Source organism: Sciurus carolinensis, chromosome 11 (genome assembly GCF_902686445.1).
Source record: "Sciurus carolinensis chromosome 11, mSciCar1.2, whole genome shotgun sequence".
NCBI classification, from domain to species: Eukaryota; Metazoa; Chordata; class Mammalia; order Rodentia; family Sciuridae; genus Sciurus; species Sciurus carolinensis.
The window spans coordinates 50,108,282-50,129,694 of NC_062223.1; the positions used below are offsets into that span (position 1 = coordinate 50,108,282).

General features: G+C 36.0%; 2 protein-coding genes across 6 annotated transcripts in view; both read right to left on the reverse strand.

Annotated features, from left to right (window-relative positions):
- Positions 1-647: 647 nt before the first annotated feature.
- The window catches only part of Bbox1 (gamma-butyrobetaine hydroxylase 1), a 75,167-nt gene continuing 54,401 nt past the window's right edge, over positions 648-21,413 (reverse strand). For all 5 annotated transcript variants that reach the window (XM_047519361.1, XM_047519365.1, XM_047519362.1 and 2 more), the window contains 3 exons: positions 7,997-8,193; positions 3,108-3,274; positions 648-1,188 (listed from right to left, as the gene is read on the reverse strand). In XM_047519361.1, coding sequence (XP_047375317.1) covers positions 1,028-1,188; positions 3,108-3,274; positions 7,997-8,193 — 525 coding nt within the window. In that variant the 3' untranslated portion in view covers positions 648-1,027. The remainder of the gene's footprint in view (positions 1,189-3,107; positions 3,275-7,996; positions 8,194-21,413) is intronic.
- On the reverse strand, positions 10,595-11,976 carry LOC124960543 (polycomb complex protein BMI-1-like; the record flags this gene model as incomplete). The annotated part of the gene is made up of 1 exon (XM_047519366.1): positions 10,595-11,976. A coding segment is annotated over one exon (990 nt), but the record flags the coding sequence as incomplete, so codon positions are not given.

The window sequence follows — 21,413 nt, forward strand, 5'->3', positions numbered from 1 at the left end:
AAAATATGAATGGAAGCAATGTTTACATGTGGTCTTGAGGCAACAGGTGGTGCCCTGCCATGGTGGCAGTGATTAAGACTTTTAGAACGGGAGTCTTGGTTGGGTCCAAATACTATGGACTATAAGTTCTCTGTACTACCAGGATTTCAGCAAATGCTAAAAATGAGGCTCCCCTTGTGTGAGGGGTGAGGGACTGGGCTCGGCAGGAGTGGGACTTCCATTGCTGTTTTCCACCACTAGGGTAAGGCAGTGGCCCTGAAGGAAGCCTCAGAGCAGAGGGTGACAGATAGGGAGCCCATTTAGGAGGGCTGCTTGTATCTTGGTTTTTCTCTTCCCAGTTGTTAGCAGGAGGCAAGGAATGAGAATGGTCCATGCACAGGAGTAAGCAATGCTGGTGGTCAATGGGAGTTTTGTGTGGGGTAAGAGAAATTCAGGGAGATAAGATTTTTTTCTTTTAATTTGGCATACTTGGTTTTGCTGTCCTAATTTAGGTATTCCAAAATAATGCTGAGATCACAAACTGGAAGTTTGGGTCATGGAATTCTATAACAAAAAATGAATAAAAGAAGACCCTTGAAAATATTCTTTTCCCAAGACAGTCATAAGGAGTCATGAAAAATAAGACTTCACAGGCAACAGAACAGAAGTATGTTTAAGAAATTTTATTTGAGGCCTAAGTTTTATTTGAAGCAAAAGCTCTATTAAAAAAGAACTGTATTTAAAGATATGTCTCATTTGATACAAAAACTATTGGTAGGCATTCTGGAGGCACTTACAGTGAGCAAAAGAAATTAGAGTCTAAACATTCAATAGGACAGAAAGACGGATTTACTTGGAGAAGAGGTTATATTGCTACACCATCTAAAAGGCTGACTTTGAGTAGAATTACAAGCAAAAGTGTATTTGTGAGGGAGTTACATGTTCAATGCTAAACTGATATGTGAACGATACAGATTGTGTGATCTTTGAATAGCCATGACTTACAAGTGCAGTCACTGGAATCTTATTAAAATTAGAGACACAAGATTCAGTTCCCGTTCTCCACACGCTGTCTTAAGATGCGAAGCCTTGACATCACCACATCCCAATCGGCGTAGGCTCCCTCCAGGTGGCGGGTTATCTCAGTTCCTGCTTCATAGCTACGTCGGCCGTGAAGTAAGCGCCAGTTATCGAAAGTAATGACGTCACCTAAATGAAAGATTTTTTTTTTCCATTATGAATCATTTGTGTTTAAATGATTTACAAAGTAGGCAAATACAACAGGCAAAACACCACTGCTACTCAGTTCCTATCAAGAAACAGTACATTTATTTCCTTACCAAAAACTGCACATTGACCATCACACTAATCGACCTCTGGATGCAAACTGCTTCAGTCCTTGATATTTCAACCACACTGCCCGGTAGGCTCCTGTGGACACTCTAATAATTCTTACTTGGAAGATTTTCTCTGTGTAAAGCTTTTGTATTGTTTTTATTGGTTGTCACCTATCTCTTAATTAGGAATCACCCCTGCCCAGTTTAAGAGTTTCAAATCATTTTAAAGATTGTGACATTCTTGTTTTGTCTTTTACATTCCCATTCTTTTATGGACATTATTTTTAAGATTCATAAGATACATAATGGTTGGGGGCATGGGAGGTAAGAGAAGAATGGAGGAACTTTGGATTATGTGGAAGGGAATGAGAGGGTGGAGGGGGCGGGAGTATGAAAGATGATGGAATGAGACAGACATCATTACCTTATGTACATGTATGATTACACCAATGGTGTGAATCACATTGTGCACAACCATAGAAATGAAAATTTGGACCCCATTTGTGCACAATGAATCAAAATGCAGTCTGTAAAAATAAAAAAAAAAAAAGTCATCTGAAAGCAAATAAAAAAAAGATTCATAGAACTCTAAGAGAGAATTACCCTTTCATGTTGAGAATATCAAAGCTTCAACAAGTTGAGAAATTTATCTAAAGCTACATTGCCTTTGAATGGGGAAATCTGGATTCCAATTATTTTTTCCCCTCTGCAGTGTTTCAGTTCACAGTTTGCTGCTCTTAAAATTAATCTGCTATGACTGCATGACGATGGGTTTATGGTGATTTCTAGGATTTTTATTATGCCAAAGTTTAATTTCTAAAAATAATTTCCACCATGCATGATGGTGCACTCATGTAGTCTCAGCTACTTGGGGGTCTGAGATGGGAGGATCCCTTGAGTCCAGGAGTTTCTGACCCAGCTGGGAAATAGAGCAAGACACTATCTTGAGAGAAGTAAGAAAAAGAGATAAAGGAAAAAGTAAAGAAATAAAAAAACTATTACAGTAAAATGATTCTTCCATTTGGCCAAATCAAGAGCAGAGAGGAAATTATGCCTTTTACTATTGATAACAAAAGCCTCAAGTTCAAGAGATACATTGTACAACATGGTGCCTATAGTTAATATCATATTCTTGAAAATTGCCAAGAAAATAGACTTTGTGTTCTCACTGTAAAAAAACATACCTATGTGCGATAACTCATATATTCCATTAGAATGATTTAGCCATTCCACAATATGTCCACGCTTCAAAACAACATATATATGACAAATATATACAATTCTGCTTGTCAATTAAAATAAATAAAAATGAAAAAAGGCTGAAGTGTGGTGGCGCTTCACCTAGCAGAGATGGTCCAGGAAAAAAAAAAATCAGTGCTTTTTGCACTTAATTATTTCAAGTAGCTAGGGTACTCCAAGTACTATTTTATTTCAGGCAATACTATCTCTGCCAGTAAGTCTCATGAATAAACATGGCTTAAGTATTTTAGAATGAGCATCATGAGGACAAATTTGTCTACCAGGATAGGAGAATAAAGTACAAGGGTCAGCTTGTATTGATAGGCTATCAGGATAGAAAATAGAAAACACGGGGTTGTAAGATCAGGCACAAGGTTTCATTTGGTCTGGAGTTTGTTTCAAGGAGCAGAGGTGGGAGCCAGGAGTCTGCTGTTTAAGCACGTCAGCGGCTCACCAAGGTTCTGCTGTAAAACTGTTCTGAATTTCATTCTCCATGGGTAAAGCTGGAGAAAATCCAAACTTTTACTTGTTTGAAAAAATGTCCTTACTGACCTGGATTCATCTTGAAGGTAAACTTGTTTTCTTTGCTGTTCATGAGGTCAACAAACTCCTTTAGAGCAGCATAGAAAGGCTGAACTCTTTCAACAGGTACATCAAATATCGTGTCTCTAGTTGCATTGTTGAAGTTGATGCGAACCACTTGGCCTTTGTCATCTAACCTGTATAAGAGGAAAAGTTAGCATATAATTTATGACATATATATTTATGTTTTTAAGGGTCATTACATGTAAAACAGAAGATCTTAAGTTTACCTGTGATACAATGTAGTCCTTTATATTACATTCATTCATTTAATTAGTGTTTTTAAAAATCTCACTGTATAAATGCTGGGAGGCTTCTACTGAAGTTAAAATGTTACTGAGAAATTCAAGTCAACATTTTGTTGTGCTTAGTGAAATTTATCTGTTGTTATTTAAACTAGACTTTACTTATTAAAATCTCATGCAACAAGTTTATAGGTCAGTTACTTTTTGTATTTCATCTAATGGGGTCCTTATTAAAATCTCATGCAACAAGTTTATAGGTCAGTTTTTGTATTTCATCTAATGTGTTTTCTTGGGGGAGTGAGGCAAGAAGATAGTTTTATTCTTTAAAAGTTTGAAATATGTGGTTCTTATTCAGTGCTTAGTTTAGGGATGGGGAAAGTGAAAAACAGAGAAGAGACTGGCTTGAGATACATTCTTCCTACCTACCTATCTATACCACCTTTCTTGGTCTGGAGAACTTCTAGAAGATTGGTACTGTATTTCACTCAGTGTTGTATTCCCAACTCTCAAAATAAAGCCTGGACATAACACGTGGTAAATAAACATTTGTTGCATATGCAACTCTGCATATTTTTCATGTTTTGGGGAAGTACTAAAGTCTTTTTAGTACTTTAGAAGATCCTAATGTTGTGATTTTTCTACCCTTACTTACAATATGGATTATGATCATGACAATGCAAGATAATACAACTTTTAATGTAAGAAAAGGTAGTAACCTTTCTTGGATTTGGACTATGTTGGTTATAATTAGCAAGACATGGACATCACCTACATACAGAGGCAAAAAGGGGAGATCTCTCTCTCTCTCTCTCTCTCTCTCTCTTTCCATGTGCATGTGTACATGCTTTTTGTTTTTAGCTTATTGGGAAGGTGAACTTTCAGTCAGTCCTTCAGTGCCAAACAACTACAAACTTTATCTTTTCTTTCAGTAGAAACAATAGCTGTGAATGAAAATAGGAAAGAAAGTTGTCCAGGATGGTGACATATTGCTTAGTATTACTTGCAGAAGTGTCCCCAGCAGACAAACCCAAAGGGTGGTAATGGTAGCCAGCAGCTGAGTGGGCACCTGGTGGATCAGACCAAACAAATTGTCCCGTGTGCTAGGGCTTAGAGACCTTGTGTTGGGGTCTGGGCTGCACTTAGCTGACTGGTCACACACAGTGAACAATGGTCAATGTCAGGATATAGTAGGAAGGATGCAATTGACTGCTGGAGAAGGCATTATTCTGAGGATTGAACAGTGAGAGGAAGTGTATGGCTGAAACCTTAAAGATCAACTTGAAATGCAAAATTGGATCTTAGTAAGTAGGAAATTCCTGTACAGAACAACAGAATGAAAGGAAGCATCTAATGCAAGCTTTCATGCTGAGAAAGGGTAAAACATCATAAAAGATGAGAATAACTAGCTATACATTTAGCTGAGAACAAAGGACAGATATTTTAAAATAAACCAGCAACAAGATGACAGTGAACCAGTCAAAGCAAAGCATCATGAATGATGCCAACAAGAACCCGGAGAAAGGGCCATATGTCAGCTCCACAGTCCCAGTTGCTGCTGTGAATATTTTCCATTAGTCTTGCTGGGAGATGGGATGTTTTATGGGACTTCTTGCTTTTGCTGGGGGAGTGTCACTATGGTATTTTCTATTTCATCCCATTTTATGAGGGGATCTGCCGGAAAAAAATTATTTCAGACTTCAGAAGTAACTTGACTCTTATAACTGATTACTTTGGTTTCTAAGTTGGACCTGAAATAGAAAACTATTATCAGTAAATTATTAGAGTTTATAAAATGAAAATTATAGCAAACTCAAATTTACTCTGCATTTTCAATGACAGGCGTTTTTGTAGGGGCTTCCATTTATTAACTCTAGACTTCCTACTTCATGCATAAGTTCTTCATAAATGGCAGGTATTTATTTTGTTCTTAGAAGAGAAATTGAGTCAGCAGGGGCAAGTCATTGAATGAGTGGTTGCATAGCTGGCAAGTAAAAGACTTGTATTCACATGACTGAATTTACAATCAAGAGGATTGATTAATTCCACTATTATTTTTTGCACCAGTTTCTTCATTAATTTATTTATTTTTGTTGTATTGGATTGTTACAAATTACTTTAGCAACCTTAAGGTCTCTTTTGTACTAGGAAGGACATAAAAATTTCAAAAGAATTTAACGTTTAAACACAAGAAAAATTAAATTAACCCACTCAGGAGACCGAAGTCCTCTTTAACTGAAACCCTGGTTTCCTCTTTTGTTGTTAAAAATATATTTTTAAATGGATTAATGTTAAACACTTGATTTTCTCCAGTGATATCCCTGAGACCTTGCAAATGGCCACATTTTGGATTGTATTACAAAAAGTATCGAAGCCAAGTCATGATTAGTTGATGGACATTCAGTTAATCTCACTCAATAGCTAAGTTCTTACTTCACTTCTTCTGCAGAATCTGCAATCATTTTAGGTCTCAACAAAATTTCTATTTGTCATGGATTTTTAAAATTCAAATGAAATTTATTTCAACCCCTGCATAAAAACATAAAAATTACACATATTAATGGGATAACATGATGTTTTGATACATGTATATGCATGTGTAATGTGTATCAGATTAAAGTTATCTATCTCCTGATGATAAAATGATAAAAGTTTTCATTTTAAAGGTAATGTTTACATAACTAAAATTGTCATAGTATAACTAAGAAGCTTGTTATTTCTTCTCTTTTTCACCTCAATGACTGAGTTCTCAGAGAATACCTCAGCTTTATTTTTATTTAGACTATATTCCTGATGATTATCTTTCCATCACACCTTTCATTCAAACTATCAGGAAAATAATCTTTCTCCCTGAAAAATATATAAAAAATATATCCTTTTCTACATGTCCACTACTGTCACTTGGACTACTGATGTTCATCTAGGAGGAAACCCAGCAATAGTTTCCTGCCTGGCCTTCCTTCTCCTGTCTCTGCTCTTTTATACTATGTTCAACACAGCAGCCAGAGGATCTATTTAAAATATGACTAAATTTATATAAATATAAATGTCTCTCTTTTGGTCAAAACCTGGTGACAGCTCCCTCCTTCACTCAGAATAAGAACCTAGGTGTTTCTAGTTATTAACCCTGCTATGTATGAGCTGACACCATCTGACCTCCTCTCCTAACCCACTTCCCTTCTCTCCACTCTGGCTGTTTCTTGAACTCTCTAGACGTGTTCTTGGAGCTTTATTAGGACCCTTGCTCTAGCATTTTCTAGAAAACTCCCTCACTTCTTTAAGTCTTTGCCCAAAGCTTTCCCTCACTATACTTTTGGATGATGAAAATTCAATCCTTGCTAAGTCTTTGGTCCTATAGATTCTCTTAATCTTTATTTACTTTTCCTTTTTTCCCTCCTTAAGCCTGTAATAGTGTTTAAACTTCATTATGATTTGCTTGTTTCAAAATTTCGGATTCTCCCCTTCCGTACTAGAATGCAAGCTGTGTGAGGGCAGGCATCTTTGTTTTGTCCATTGGCATATCCCAAGCACTAAGAAGAATGTCTGGCCTTGGCAAATATTTGTTAATGAATAAATGAAGGCTGTACATACATATAAGATAATGGAACTGTGTGCTACAGATCTGATTATCTACTAAATGAATTTATTTCCATACTATGTGATTTTTTCTCTTAAAAGAAGACTAGAAACTCAATTCTAAAATTGGAAACACCCCCAAATTAATTAAAGTCAATTTGAATATATAATATGCTAGAAACACAATCTAAGATAATTCTCAAATAAAGGGATAAATTATAGCCTTAGTGGACACTTGGAAAAATCATGATAAAATTGTTTTAAAAGAAAAAAGACACAAATATTCTATGTAGGGAATATATGATCTTTGTCCGCTTAAGCATCTTTTGAGGGAGACTCTGTTTCATTCTTAGTTCCTGCAGTTCAAATGAGGCTGACCCTGCTGTACAGATGAATATGTGGTCCAGGCATGGCCAATTGGAATCTGCAACCCTGGCTGCAGTGGTTGCTTCAAGGACACACTTAGACACAAGCTGGACAAGGAGTAATCTACCTTTGTCACAATTGTGCAGAAATAAGTACTGTCCTTGTGCTGTGACTGTCAGCTCCAAGGGTAGTGAACACTTGGAGCTTCTGAGGATCATCTTTAAAAAGGAAGTCAATGTAGGGGTGGAGAGAGAGAGAGACAGAGAGAGAGAGAGAGAGAGAGAGAGAGAGAGAGAGAGAGAGGAGAAATTCCAGATGAGAGTGTGTAACTCCTGGATCTGCCTGTTTTGAGTTACGTTCTTTCACTTTGGGGAAAAGTTTTCTGACTAGTACAATCACATTGACTAAGACTATGTAGAACTAAAACTTTTAAAATGAAGTACACATGAAGTCTTACTTTTACGCTAATATTAAGAATAGATTAGTTAAGGCGATTTGATAAAAATATTCATTTAACTGTGGAAAGGTTCTTTTTTGCTTCTTTGGCTTAAAAATATAGATTAAATAAAATTAGCTTTGCAGTTCATCAAAGCATCCTATTGTTTAAGCATTAGATAACAAAGAGTTTGCTGTCAATTATTTTATTGCAATGAGAAATTCATAAATAGTACTCACTCTATAATTTTGTGTTTAGATTGTACAGAGAAATCACAGTAATCCACTCCAATGTCTGTAAAGTCCACAAAGGTAGAGGACAAAATCTGGAATGCCCGAGGATTTTTTTCCTTGAGCTTTTGGCACACATTAAACCCATCTACAATTTCTGAATCACCCCCTGTAACTGTTTGTTTTATGCAGTGCAGAAGCTGAACCTGTAAGAAGAAATGGAGAAATAGAGTTTAAAATAATAGCATTTTACTATTTTTGATTTAAAGATTCAAAAAGATACATATGGAGCAAATTAACAAAATACCTCTTTATATCTGTTCTCTTATGTCAGCAGAGAAAGAGGTTGGGGACAAAAAAGTTGCTTAGGATTAATACTGTATAGTTCAAACCTGTTACAATTGAAGACGTGGGCAGATGCATTATAATGTTCACTAGTAAGCAAAAGGCACAGGTCATCAGAGCTACAAGGGTGAACTCTTGATGTTGGAGTAGGCAGGAAAGGCCAGCAGGGGAGGTGGTGCTTAAGCTGGGCAAAGGACAATGGGTAAGATTTGGGATGTACAGACTAGACTGAGAGTGCAAACAGGGACAGAGCTGATGAGTGTGCAAAAAGTGCACAGTGCACGGGTAACAAAGAGTTCAGCTGTGACAGAGGGTCATATATGGAAAGAGAAGATCAGGTTGAAACTAATTAGGGCTTCATGGAGAGTTTTAAATGTCAGAAGAATAATTTATATTCTTTCTGTTGGGAATTATTGAATGAGAAAGCAACATAGAACTGACTTGAAAAACATTATTCGAGTGGTGTTAAAGTAAATGAATTTTTGCTGAGGAGGAAATAAGCCAGACAGTAGCTACTTGAGAGTCTAAGGCCATAATCCAGGTGTAAGGATAGGAAGGGATAGGATAGGAAAGACATGAGGGATGGATAAGCCTCAAAACAATGAGAATGAGAAAGCATAGCTATTAAGGACTAAAAAATTTTAATAAGATTTTAGGAAAAATGTTTAACATTATTTCATTTTGAAAAGCAAATCATAGTAAAATTTAAAAATTCTTTTGAGTGGAGATTTTCATTGGTTTTTTGACTCCTTTTGGTAAGTCAGCATGAATGGGTGATTTTGAGTATCTAAATTTAGATCCTGGTTTTCTGTTTGAAGAAATACATAGCATTGACTTGTAAAATCTTCATTTTCATTGAGTGAAATGAATTTAAAAATTGTCTGATGGAGTTCTTATAGAGTGAAAGAGACAAACATGATCGAATGCTCAGACTTAGGGGGAAACCAGTATTAGCGAAAAATATATTTATTTAGTTTGGTTTATTCCACATCTGACCTGGAATAATGATGTCCATCAGAACTTTTTAACAGTTTATTTGCTGTCTAATAAAGTAATCACTAACTTCACCTGGTTATTGTGTGCTTGAAATGTAGTTAGTGTGACTGAGGAGTTGAATTGTGAATTTTTTTTTTTTTATGTAAAAGTAATGATTTAATGACTATAAGCAAGACAAAGCAATAGAATTGTGCTTCTTTTGCAGACTGGGGACAATGAAATGTTTAGCTACAATTTTCCATACAAACATGAAACAATATTCATATAGAATAAACACCCTCACAAATAACTGATGGATGATGAACAAACACCTAGTTCGACCAAAGCAAAACACAAACTGAAAAGTGTTGAGGTTGTTCATGTTTTAAATTTAACATGCTTGCTCTATTTAAATACCTGTAGAAGCTCATTATAAATTGTTTGTATTTCCAGACATTACAGAGAAGGCATACTCCATTGTTAAAGCACTGCTTAAGTTTGAAATTATTCGTGTAATACACATTAAAATAACTTCAGGTAAAATGCCTTCTTCCAGCACTTAGCTGGTTTATTTAAAAATTTGTTTTAGAATTAGTGATAAATATACATTTTAAAAACACAATTCCACTATAACCAATGGAAAGTTAAAACACTATGTTCATATTCTTTAAAGCTTTTCTTTACTGCAACAATAATTCTTAAAGCAAACATGTATTATTGGAGAAAAGTCAGTATTCTGATGACTTGTCAATTGCTTCCAATGAAAAGAATTTAGAATTAGATATCCATGTTGAAAATAATCTGTGCTGGTAAAAGCAAGGTTCAACATAGGGCATGGGAATCTGCAAAGGTCGAACCAGCTGGGAGAATTTTAACAATCATTTCTGAATGCATGAAACACAATATTTTCTTAACAGTATTTATAAATATATCATACAATACTGTTTCCTGTTATGTCATATACCAATATGGCATTGTACAACAAGCATAATGCCATCTGATTCTTACAAAAGTGAATCATTTAAACAAGTCAGTAAAATAAAGGGTAGTACCCGCTTTTAGGCATACAGATTGTAAAACTTAAGTTTACTTTTCCTTTGATCGGTTTTGCATAGCAACAGAGAAGTAAAAATCAAGCAGGAATCAAAATGGCTAAATATGCAAGAAATTGTTATTCACAGTGACATGGCTACATAGATGCATTATTCTATGCTTATTCTTTCTGTTTGTTGAATTTCAAGATAAAAAGCACTTGTTTTCTACAGGTTCACAAAACAGCGAACAAGAACAATCAAGGAGAATGTAATGTAGGCGTTAGTTGAGATTAACAAACTATGGCCCAATGCTTCTATCCACTGCAGAGTATTTCCAAACCCAAACAATGGTTACAGAAACCATTTCACATCTTTCCTAACACACAGAAAAACAAAACAAAACAAAAACAAAAACCTTGCCTGCCTTCTCAGAATCCAATTCTTTATAGGAACAATCTTTCTTTTCAGTTAACGTCCATATGAATATCACATCTAGTCCATCTTTTATAGTCAAATTTAATGTCACTACAAAAGAAAGCAAATTGGACGATAGTCACATGTATTAGCATCTATAAAGCTGTAATGGCATGAAGATATCTATATAAGTCAGGAGTTTAAAATTTTTTTCCTTAATAGTCTCAGGAATCAACCAGATGAAGTTGCTGACGACACATTTACTGATGACTTTCGAGGTCTATTGGCAAAGGAAGATTGGTGGTTACCACTGGGGCTGTTGCTGGTTCCATTCATGGTACTGGAAATGTGAGGAAACTGTGGATGAGGAGACTGCACTGGAGTACTGGGGCTAGGCAAACAAGAAGAGGTGGAGGGAATACCTCCTACTGGGCTGTTGGCCTTGTCACTCCCAGAGTCACTTTCTAGTTCTCCAGCATTTGTCAGTCCATCCCTCTGGTGACTGATCTTCATTCTTTTACAAGTAGGTCGAACTCTGTATTTCAAAGGAAGTGGACCATTCCTTCTCCAGGTATAAATGTATGCAATATCCATTAGTGTATAGTAATCCTTCAAAGGTTCCTCTTCATACATAACATCAATCTGGAAAGTATTAGGTATGTCCATTTTACTTCTGAGAAACTTTCTTAAGTGCATCACAGTCATTGCTGCTGGGCATCGTAAATATCTTTTATCATTTACCTCCTCCTTAGATTTCTCTTTGTCTTTGTTTACTTTCTGATCCAATCTATTCTGGTCAAAGAATTCAATAGATAAGCTTATTATCTCATCATCAGTTATAATTCCTTTATCTTCATCTGCAACTTCTCTATCTTCATTGGAGCCATTGGCAGCATCAGCTGAAGGATGAGCTGCATAAAAATCTCTTCTTCTCTTCATTTCATTTTTGAAAAGCCCTGGAACTAATTTGTATACGATGTCTTGAAGAGTTTTATCAGACCTTATATTCAGCAGTGGTCTGGTTTTGTGAACTTGGACATCACAGATAGGACAATACTTGCTGGTCTCCAGGTAACGTACAATACATGTTTTACAGAAGGAATGTAGACATTCTATTATGGTTGTGGCATCAATGAAGTACCCTCCACAAAGCACACACCTTAGGTGGGGATTTAGCTCCGTGATCTTGATTCTGGTTTTTCCATGCAGTTCTGCTTGATGAAAGATCACTTACACTTGGCATCCGGCCACTGCTGCAACTCCGCGCGGAGCCCGGCCCGAGCCCCGAGCCTCCGCGGGTGTGCGGGGCCGCCGGGCGGCTTGCGCCTGAATTGTGAATTTTATCAATTTTAATTTTAGTTAAAGTGTAAATAGTCACTTGTGACTAGTGACTCCCATATTGGATCATGGTGATCTAGAACATAATTCCTGATTCCCTTCCAAAACTAATGCATAAGTTTTCCCAGTTTTTATAATTTATATATAATCTGTTCTCAAATTGAAATTGTGTCATATGTTACTACACATAAGAATCCTTAGAATTTGATACTTTTATCTCCATTTTGCTGATGGAGGACTGAGATAAAGAGGTGTCAAAACTGGATAGCTAATAAGCATTTGGTTAACATGGGTAAAACTGGTATTCAAACCTTGTCCTATTTGCCTAAAAACCTGTATACAGCAAGTCCTTTTCCTACAAAGGGATAAATCCCTTTATAATATTCTTCATAATTCGGTAGTGTGTGGTATATATATATGTCTGTGTTTTGCCAATTTAGAATGTCCATTCTTATTTTTGTAAATTTATTTTTATTGTAAACAAATAGGATACATGTTGTTTCTATGTGTGTACATGAAGTAAAGGCATACCATTTGTGTAATCATACATTTACGTAGGGTAATGGTGTTTGATTCATTCTGTTATTTTTTCCTCCCTCCCACCCCTCTTTTCCCTCTATATAGTTCCTCCTTCCTCCATTCTTGCCCCCTCCCACCCCCCATTGTGTGTCATCATCTGCTTATCAGTGAGATCATTCGTCCTTTGGTTTTCTGAGATTGGCTTATCTCACTTAGCATGATATTCTCCAATTTCATCCTTTTGCCTGCAAATGCCATAATTTTATTATTCTTTATGGCTGAGTAATATTCCATTGTGTATATTATATATATTATATAATATATATTATATAATATATATTCCATTGTGTGATATATATATATATATATATATATATATATATATATATATATCACAGTTTCTTTATCCATTAATCAATTGGAGGACATCTAGGTTAGTTCCACAATCTGGCTATTGTGAATTGAGCAATTATGAACATTGATGTAGCTGTATCTCTGTAGTATGCTGATTTTAGGTCCTTTGGGTATAGGCCAAGGAGTGGGATAGCTGGGTCAAAAGGTGGTTCCATTCCAAGTTTTCTAAGGAATCTCCACACTGCTTTCCAGAGTGGCTGCACTAATTTGCAGCCCCACCAGCAATGTATGAGTGTACCTTTTCCCCCACATCCTCGCCAACGCCTATTGTTGCTTGTGTTCTTAATAATCGCCATTCTAATTGGGGCGAGATGGAATCTTAGGGTAGTTTTGATTTGCATTTCCCTTATTACTAGAGATGTTGAACATTTTTTCATATATCTGTTGATTGCTTGTACATCTTCTGTGAAGTGTCTGTTCATTTCCTTAGCCCATTTGTTGATTAAGGATTATTTGTATTCTTGGTGTAGAGTTTTTTGAGTTCTTTATATATTCTGGAAATTAGCGCTCTATCTGAAGTATGAGTGGCAAAGATTTTCTCCCACTTGGTAGGCTCTCTCTTCACATTGCTGATAGTTTCCTTTGCCGAGAGAAAGCTTTTTAGTTTGAATCTATCCCAGTTGTTCATTCTTGCTTTTATTTCTTGTGCTATGGGAGTCCTGTTAAGGAAGTCTGATCCTAAGCCAACATGTTGAAGATCTGGACCTACATTTTCTTCTATAAGACGAAGAGTCTCTGGTCTGATTCTGAGGTCCTTGATCCATTTTGAGTTGATTTTTGTGCAGGGTGAGAGATAGGGGTTTAATTTCATTGTGTTGCATATGGATTTCCAGTTTTCCCAGCACCATTTGTTGAAGAGGCTATCTTTTCTCCATTGCATTTTTTGGCCCCTTTGTCTAGTATGAGAAAATTGTATTCATTTGGGTTTGTGTCCATGTCCTCTATTCTGTACCATTGATCTACCTGTCTATTTTGGTACCAATACCATGCTGTTTTTGCTACTATTGCTTTGTAGTATAGTTGAAGATCTGGTATTGCGATACTCCCAGCTTCACTTTTCCTGCCAAGGATTGCTTTAGCTATTTGGGTTTCTTATTCTTCCAGATGAATTTCATAATTGCTTGCTCTATTTCTGTAAGGTAAGTCATTGGGATTTTAGTAGGAATTGTATTGAATCTGTATAGCACTTTTGGTAGTATGGCCATTTTGACAATATTAATTCTGCCTATCCAAGAACATGGGAGATCTTTCCATCTTCTAAGGTTTTCTTTAATTTCTTTCTTTAGTGTTCTGTAGTTCTCATTGTAGAGGTCCTTCACCTCTTTTGTGAGATTGATTCCCAAGTATTTTATTTTTTTCAAGGCCATTGTGAATGGGGTAGTTTTCCTAACTTCTCTTTCTGAAGATTCATCAATTATGAATTAAAATGCATTAGATTTATGAGCATTGATCTTATAACCTGCTACTTTACTGAATTCACTTATGAGTTCTAAAAGTTTTCTGGTGCAATTTCCAGGTTCCTCTAAATATATAATCATGTCATCAGCAAATAGGGATAGTTTGAGTTCTTCTTTTTCTATTTGTGTTCCTTTAATTTCTTTGGTCTGTCTAATTGCTCTGGCTAGAGTTTCAAGGACAATGTTGAATAGAAGTGGTGAAAGAGGGCATCCCTGCCTTGTTCCAGTTTTTAGGGGGAATGCTTTCAGTTTTTCACCATTTAGAATGATATTGGCTATGGGCTTAGCATAGATAGCCTTTACAATGTTAAGCAATGTTCCCACTATCCTTAGTTTTCTAGTGTTTTGAGCACAAAGGGATGCTGGATTTTATCAAATGCTTTGTCTGCATCTATCAAAATAATATTGTGGTTCTTGACTTTAAGTCTGTTGTTATGGTGAATTACATTTATTGATTTCCAGATGTTGAACCAACCTTGCATCCCTGGGATAAAACCCACTTGATTGTGGTGCACTATCTTTTTAATATATTTTTGTATGCAATTTGCTAAAATTTTGTTGAGAATTTTTGCATCTATGTTCACTAAGGATATTGGTCTGAAATTTTCTTTCCTCGATGTGTCTCTGTGTAGGTATCAGGGTGATATTGGCTTCATAGAATGAGGTTGGGAGGGTTCCCTGCTCTTCTATTTCATGGACTACTTTGAGAAGTATTGGAATGAGCTCTTCTTTAAAGGTTTTGTAGAACTTGGCTGAGAAACCTTCTGGTCCTGGACTTTTCTTTATTGATACGCTTTTGATGACTTCTATTTCATTACTTGAAATTGATTTATTTAAATTGTGTATGTCCTCCTCGTTCAGTTTAGGTAATTCATAAGTCTTTAGAAACCTGTTGATGTCTTTGAGATTTTCTGTTTTGTTGGAGTATAGATTTTCAAAATAGCTTCTAATTATGTTTTGTATTTCACTCCTGTCTGTATTCATATTTCCTTGTTCATTCCGAATTTTAGTAATTTTAGTTTTCTCTCTCCTTCTCTTTGTTAGTGTGGCTAAGGGTTTATCAATTTTGTTTATTTTTTCAAAGAACCAACTATTTATTTTGTTAATTATTTCTATTGTTTCTTTTGTTTCAATTTCGTTGATTTCAGCTCATGATTTTAACTATTTCCTGTCTTCTACTACTTTTGGTGTTGATCTGTTCTTCTTTTCTAGGGCTTTGAGCTTTAGTGTTAAGTCATTTATTTATTGATTATTTTCTTCTTTTATTGAAAGCGCTCCATGAAATAAATCTTCCTCTAAGTACTGCTTTCATAGTGTCCCAGAGATTTTGATATGATGTGTCTTTGTTCTCATTTACTTCTAAGAATTTTTTTATTTCCCTCCTGATGTCTTCTGTTATCTATTCATCATATAATAGTGTATTATTTAATCTCCAGGTGTTGGAGTAGTTTCCGTTTTTTATTCTGTCATTTATTTCTAATTTCAGCCCATTATGATCTGATAAAATACAAAGTAGTATCTCTGTCTTCTTGTTTTTGCTAACATTAGCTTTATGGCATAAAATATGGTCTATTTTAGACAAGGATCCATGTGCTGCTGAGAAGAAAGTGTATTTGCTCTTTGTTGAAGAGTATATTCTATATATGTCCATTAAGTCTAAATTATTGATTGTGTTTTTGAGATCTATGGTTTTTTTATAAAATTTTTGTTTGGAAGATTTGTCCAGTGGTGAGAGAGGTGTGTTAAAATCACCTAGCATTATTGTGTTGTGGTCTATCTGATTTCTGGAATTGAGAAGGATTTGTTTGAGGTACATGGATGAGCCACTGTTTGGGGCATAGATATTTATGATTGTTATGTCTTGCTGATTTATGCTTCCCTGAAGCAGTATGAAATGTCCCTCTTTATACCTTCTGACTAACTTTGGCTTGAAGTCCACATTATCTGAAATGAGGATGAATACTCCAGCATTTTTGCTGTGTCCATGTGCGTGGTATGTTTTTTCCCATCCTTTCACCTTTAGTCTGTGGGTATCCCTTTCTATGAGATGAGTCTCTTGCAGGCAGCATATTGTTGGATTTTCTTTTTAATCCAATCTGCCAGTCTATGTCTTTTGATTGATGAGTTCAGGCCATTAACATTCAGGGTTATTATTGAGATATGATTTGTATTCCTGGTCATTTGGCTCATTTTTTTTTTTTTTTTTTTGACATGATTTGGTTTCTCCTTTATTTGACTATTCCTTTAGGCTAGTTCCTCCCGTTGCTGATTTGCTTCTTTGTTTTTCATCTCTTCCTCATGGAATATTTTGCTGAGAATGTTCTGTAATGCTGGCTTTCTTTTTGTAAATTCTTTTAGCTTTTGTTTATCATGGAAGGATTTTATTTCATCGTCAAATTTGAAGGTAAGTTTTGCTGGGTATAAGATTCTTGGTTGGCATCCATTTTCTTTCAGGGCTTAAAAAATGTTCCAGGCCCTTCTAGCTTCTAGGTCTGGATTGAAAAATCTGCTGATATCCGTATTGGTTTCCCTCTGAATGTAATTTGATCCTTTTTTCTCGCAGCCCTTAAAATTCTGTCTTTATTTTGTATGTTAGGTCTTTTCATTATAATGTGCTTTGGTGTGGGTCTGTTGTAATTTTGTATATTTGGAGCCCTATAAGCCTCTTGTACTTGATTTTCCATTTCATTCTTCAGATTTGGGAAATTTTCTGATATTATTTCATTGAATAGATTGTTCATTCCTTTGGTTTGTTTCTCTACCTTCCTCAATCCCAATAATTCTTAAATTTGGCCTTTTCATGATATCCCATAGTTCTTGGAGATTCTGTTCATGATTTCTTACCATCTTCTCTATTTAGTCAACTTTGTTTTCAAGATTAAATATTTTTTCTTCAATGTCTGAGGTTCTGTCTTCCAGGTGTTCTATCCTATTGGTTATGCTTTCTATGGAGTTTTTAACTTGGTTTATTGTTTCCTTCATTTCAAGGATTTCTGTTTGGTTTTTTTTTTCAGTATCTCTAACTTTGAAATGATCTTTTGCTTCCCATATTTGCTCTTTTAACTTTGATTGATGCAATCATTTAATGCCTGTATTTGCTCTTTCATCTCCTCCTTCAATGCCTGCATTTGCTCTTTCATCTCCTCATTTGCTTCCCTGATTGTTTTAATTATGTACATTCTGAACTCCCTTTCTGACATTTGTTCTGCTGTGCTGTCATTGGGTTAAATTGATATAGCATCTAGGTTTGTTTGGGACATTTTCTTCCCTTGTTTACTCATATTAGTCAGATATCAGTGGGACTCTGAGATATTGCAGATTTCCTCTATTGGCTTTTAGTGTCCCTGTAGATTTCCAGTATATCACCTCCTAGCCTTCAGTAGCCTGAAGTCTTGGAGGAACTTGATAATGCAGTGCTCCTGAAGAAAGTGCCCCTCTAGGGATGGTGGCCTTCAGGTGGGGTACATTCCCTACTAGTGGGCAGAGGCACTTCCACTTGATGCCTGATGGTCTGCCAAAGGGGAACTAGACTGCGGGCTGGGGCATGGCTGGTCTAGGCTTGTCTCTGGCTTGCTGCCCAGGCCAGTGGAGCCTAGTTGTGCATGGAAGCCTCTTGTTGGCCAGCCCTGCTCTGAGAAGTTGCCTGCGGTCCGGGCCACCACTGGGTCTGGGTGTTGGGGCTGGCTGTGCGTGGAAAGTCTCTCACTGGCAGTCCTGCTCCGAGAAGCTGCCTGCAGACCGTGCCTGCCACTGGAGGGAACCTGGCTATGTGTGGAAGGGGGAGCCCGACTGCTTGCGGAAGCCTCTTGCTGCCCAGCCATGCTCCGAGAAGCCACCTGTGGTCCAGGCCCGCTGCTGGGTCCATTCTTATTTATTGATGTTGGAAAATAACTGGTCTACATTAGTCATGGTTCAATCCTTAAATTGATGCCATTTTTTCTTTTTTACTGGGGTTCGGCCCCCAGTACCAAGATGTACCACTGAGTCACATCCCCAGCCCTTTTATTTTTTATTTATTTTATTTAGAGATAGGCTCATTGAGTTGTTTAGGGCCTCGCTAAGTTGCTGAGACTGGCTTTGAACTTGTGATTCTCCTGCCTCAGCCTCCTGAGCTGCTGGGATTACAGGTGTGCACACCACCACATGCAGCTTGATGTCATTTTTTTATGCTTGAAAAATATGTGCATAAGCCAATCAAGTTCTTTTAGAAAATCATCTCACAAGGGCCATGAGGGATAATGCAGTGTGATGAAAAAGAAAAGGAAATGGAAAAGTCCACCAAACTCCCAGTGGCAAAACAATAGTATAATTTTGTTTTGGGAGAATTGGAGGGTTCTTAAGATTCTTTTCATTTTTATCATAATTAATTCATAGAATATTTCAAATGTCAGTTTTAAAAAAGGTCAACTGGTGCTTTTATACACGGAAAGGCCAAGTAATATCTTCTTTCATGTAGTTACATTTTTAATACAATCTTATGACAGGAAAACAATGATGTTCCTAGTAATTCAACTTTGTATAAAACCAAAGTTTATTTTATGTGAGTCACTCAGATTAAAAAAAAATTTTCTTTTAAAAAATTTCTTTATGGCAGCATGTGACTTTTGCCTCAGAGAAAGATAGTGAGCAAAGTAATAGTTATGTTTCATTAAAGATGTGTCTCCTTATCCCCACCCCATCAGATTCAAATCCATCAAACTGAATATTCAAGAGGTAACGTATTATCCAGATCCTTTCATCTGCAATTAAAATGGTGTTGTAATAAAATGTTATTTGATATAAATTTTAATATAAATCAGTTAATTACCTTTTCTAATTGTTATGGAAAAAACTCAAACCTTGGTACCAAAACAGAACAAAACAAAACAAAAAACCCACCCATAATCATTCAAAATGAAAGCTTGAACAGTAGTCCAAGCAGGTGTACATATTTTTTTTCTTGTATCAGAATCACAAGTTTGAAGGCAGCTCAACTTAGTGAGACTCCATCTGAAAATATAAAACAAATAAAAGCTGGGAAAACAGCACAATGGTAAAGCATCCCTGGTTTTAATTCCCAGCACTGAAAAAAATAACAGAAAAAAAAATCTATCAAATAATTTATGGCATTTTAGAACTTTGTTGCGCTTTGTTTATTTACAGAGTATCTGTTAGGTCTCTATATGTGCAATGTGATATATGAAGTTTAGAGACAGAGGTATTATTCAGTTCCTGTGTTTGAAGAGTTTGTAAAGTTTGATAATACATACAAATAATCTGTCACATTATACCAATTATGATATTTAGAAATTCCAACTCAGGAGCATTATGATGTGATGACAAACTAGATGGAAGTCTAGGTTCAAGTTCAAATTCCCCATTAATCACCCTGTAAAAGTTTTTACCCTTGTACTTCATTTCCCTATCTTACACAAAAAGTCACAATCCATCGTATTTATCTTAAAGGAATATTAAGAGTGATCATATAAAGGAAGACAAGTAAAACTACTTTGAAAAGGCATAACTTGCTATGAAAATGTCAAGCATTCCATTTTACTTCAGGAATATTTATGAAGTCATCGAATCACTTTTCCTTAGACTTTCAATTTTAATCCAGAAACAAAACTTGAAGTCATAAAAGACAGAAGATGATTTAAAAATTCAAATACAACCTTTAATTTTCTGGTCTCATTCTTCAAGTTTTATTCTATCCAACCTCTCTAACAAATCTTTGGAAGGTGAGTTGAGCTGATTAATTTGGATTTTAATAACAGGGTTTCAGAAAAATCTCAGAACCACATTTTTAATAAATTACATTGTTGTGTCTCTTCCCCCAACTCCCATTCAAAAAGGTGACTATAGGGGTCATTTTTCTGTCATCATTTAGTTCAATGAAATCATGTGGCTTTTTTTTACAATCAACAAAATAATTTAAAACACGTGCGGTCAAATTCTATACTAGCTTAGCTAATACTGGCAAGAACAATGGGTAACAACCAGGGCACAGAGAAAACATGTTCAGTCAAGATGATGAAAAAAATGGATTAATTTTGATTTTGGTCCATTTCTCCTTTATTAACTTGAGAATTGTCCAGATTTTCATTTTATCCTTGAAGATACAGATTTCTGTGTGGTTATTTCATTTAGTCCAGTTCAGCTTTAAAAATAGGGACAGAAAGTATTTTTTTTAAAGATACTGTCATTTGCTTTTTAGTTTAGTAAAATGGTGATTTTGTAAAAATGTGTTTGGTTTACTAAAATGATAATTTTGTAAAGAGGTAGAGGAAGGGTGTCCACTCAGAAATTCTCCTGGGGCATTTGTGGCTGTAAATTTATCCTTTAAGATAATTCCCTTCTTTGAAAGGGAATTTCATTAGTAGGAAGGGAAATGGTTTCCAAAAATAGCATGATTATTCTGTTCCTTGTCTTTGATTCCTGTTATTATGCATGTTCACAATTCCTTCCTTGAGTTGGTTACTTCCTCATTTCTTGAACCTGGGCAAGAGTTATGAATTGCTTAGACCAATAACATACAGCAGAAGAAACACTGTACAAATACTAGTGTAGGCCCCAGGAAGCCTTGTATACTTTGGTTCCTTCTCTGAAAATTCTGCTAGTTTCTGTGTACAAAAGCTTGGGCTAACCTGCTGGAAGACAGTAGACCAAGTGGAGGAGACAAGCCATCCCAGATGAAGTCAATCAGCCCTTAGCCGATGAAGCAGCTGCATGTAGTCTTAATTAGCAAACAAGAACTTCCCAGGAGAACACCCCCTGAATAGCAAGAACATGGGCTAAGTACATGGATATTCTTTACAGTCATTAAGTTAGGGAGTGAGTTTTCACGTAGCAATAGCTGATAAAAATGACTGTCATGTTACCTTGTGGGAGAACCCCATGTGGTGTTCCCTGATTTCGTTTTCTTTTTTAACTATCTTAGGAGGGATATATGTA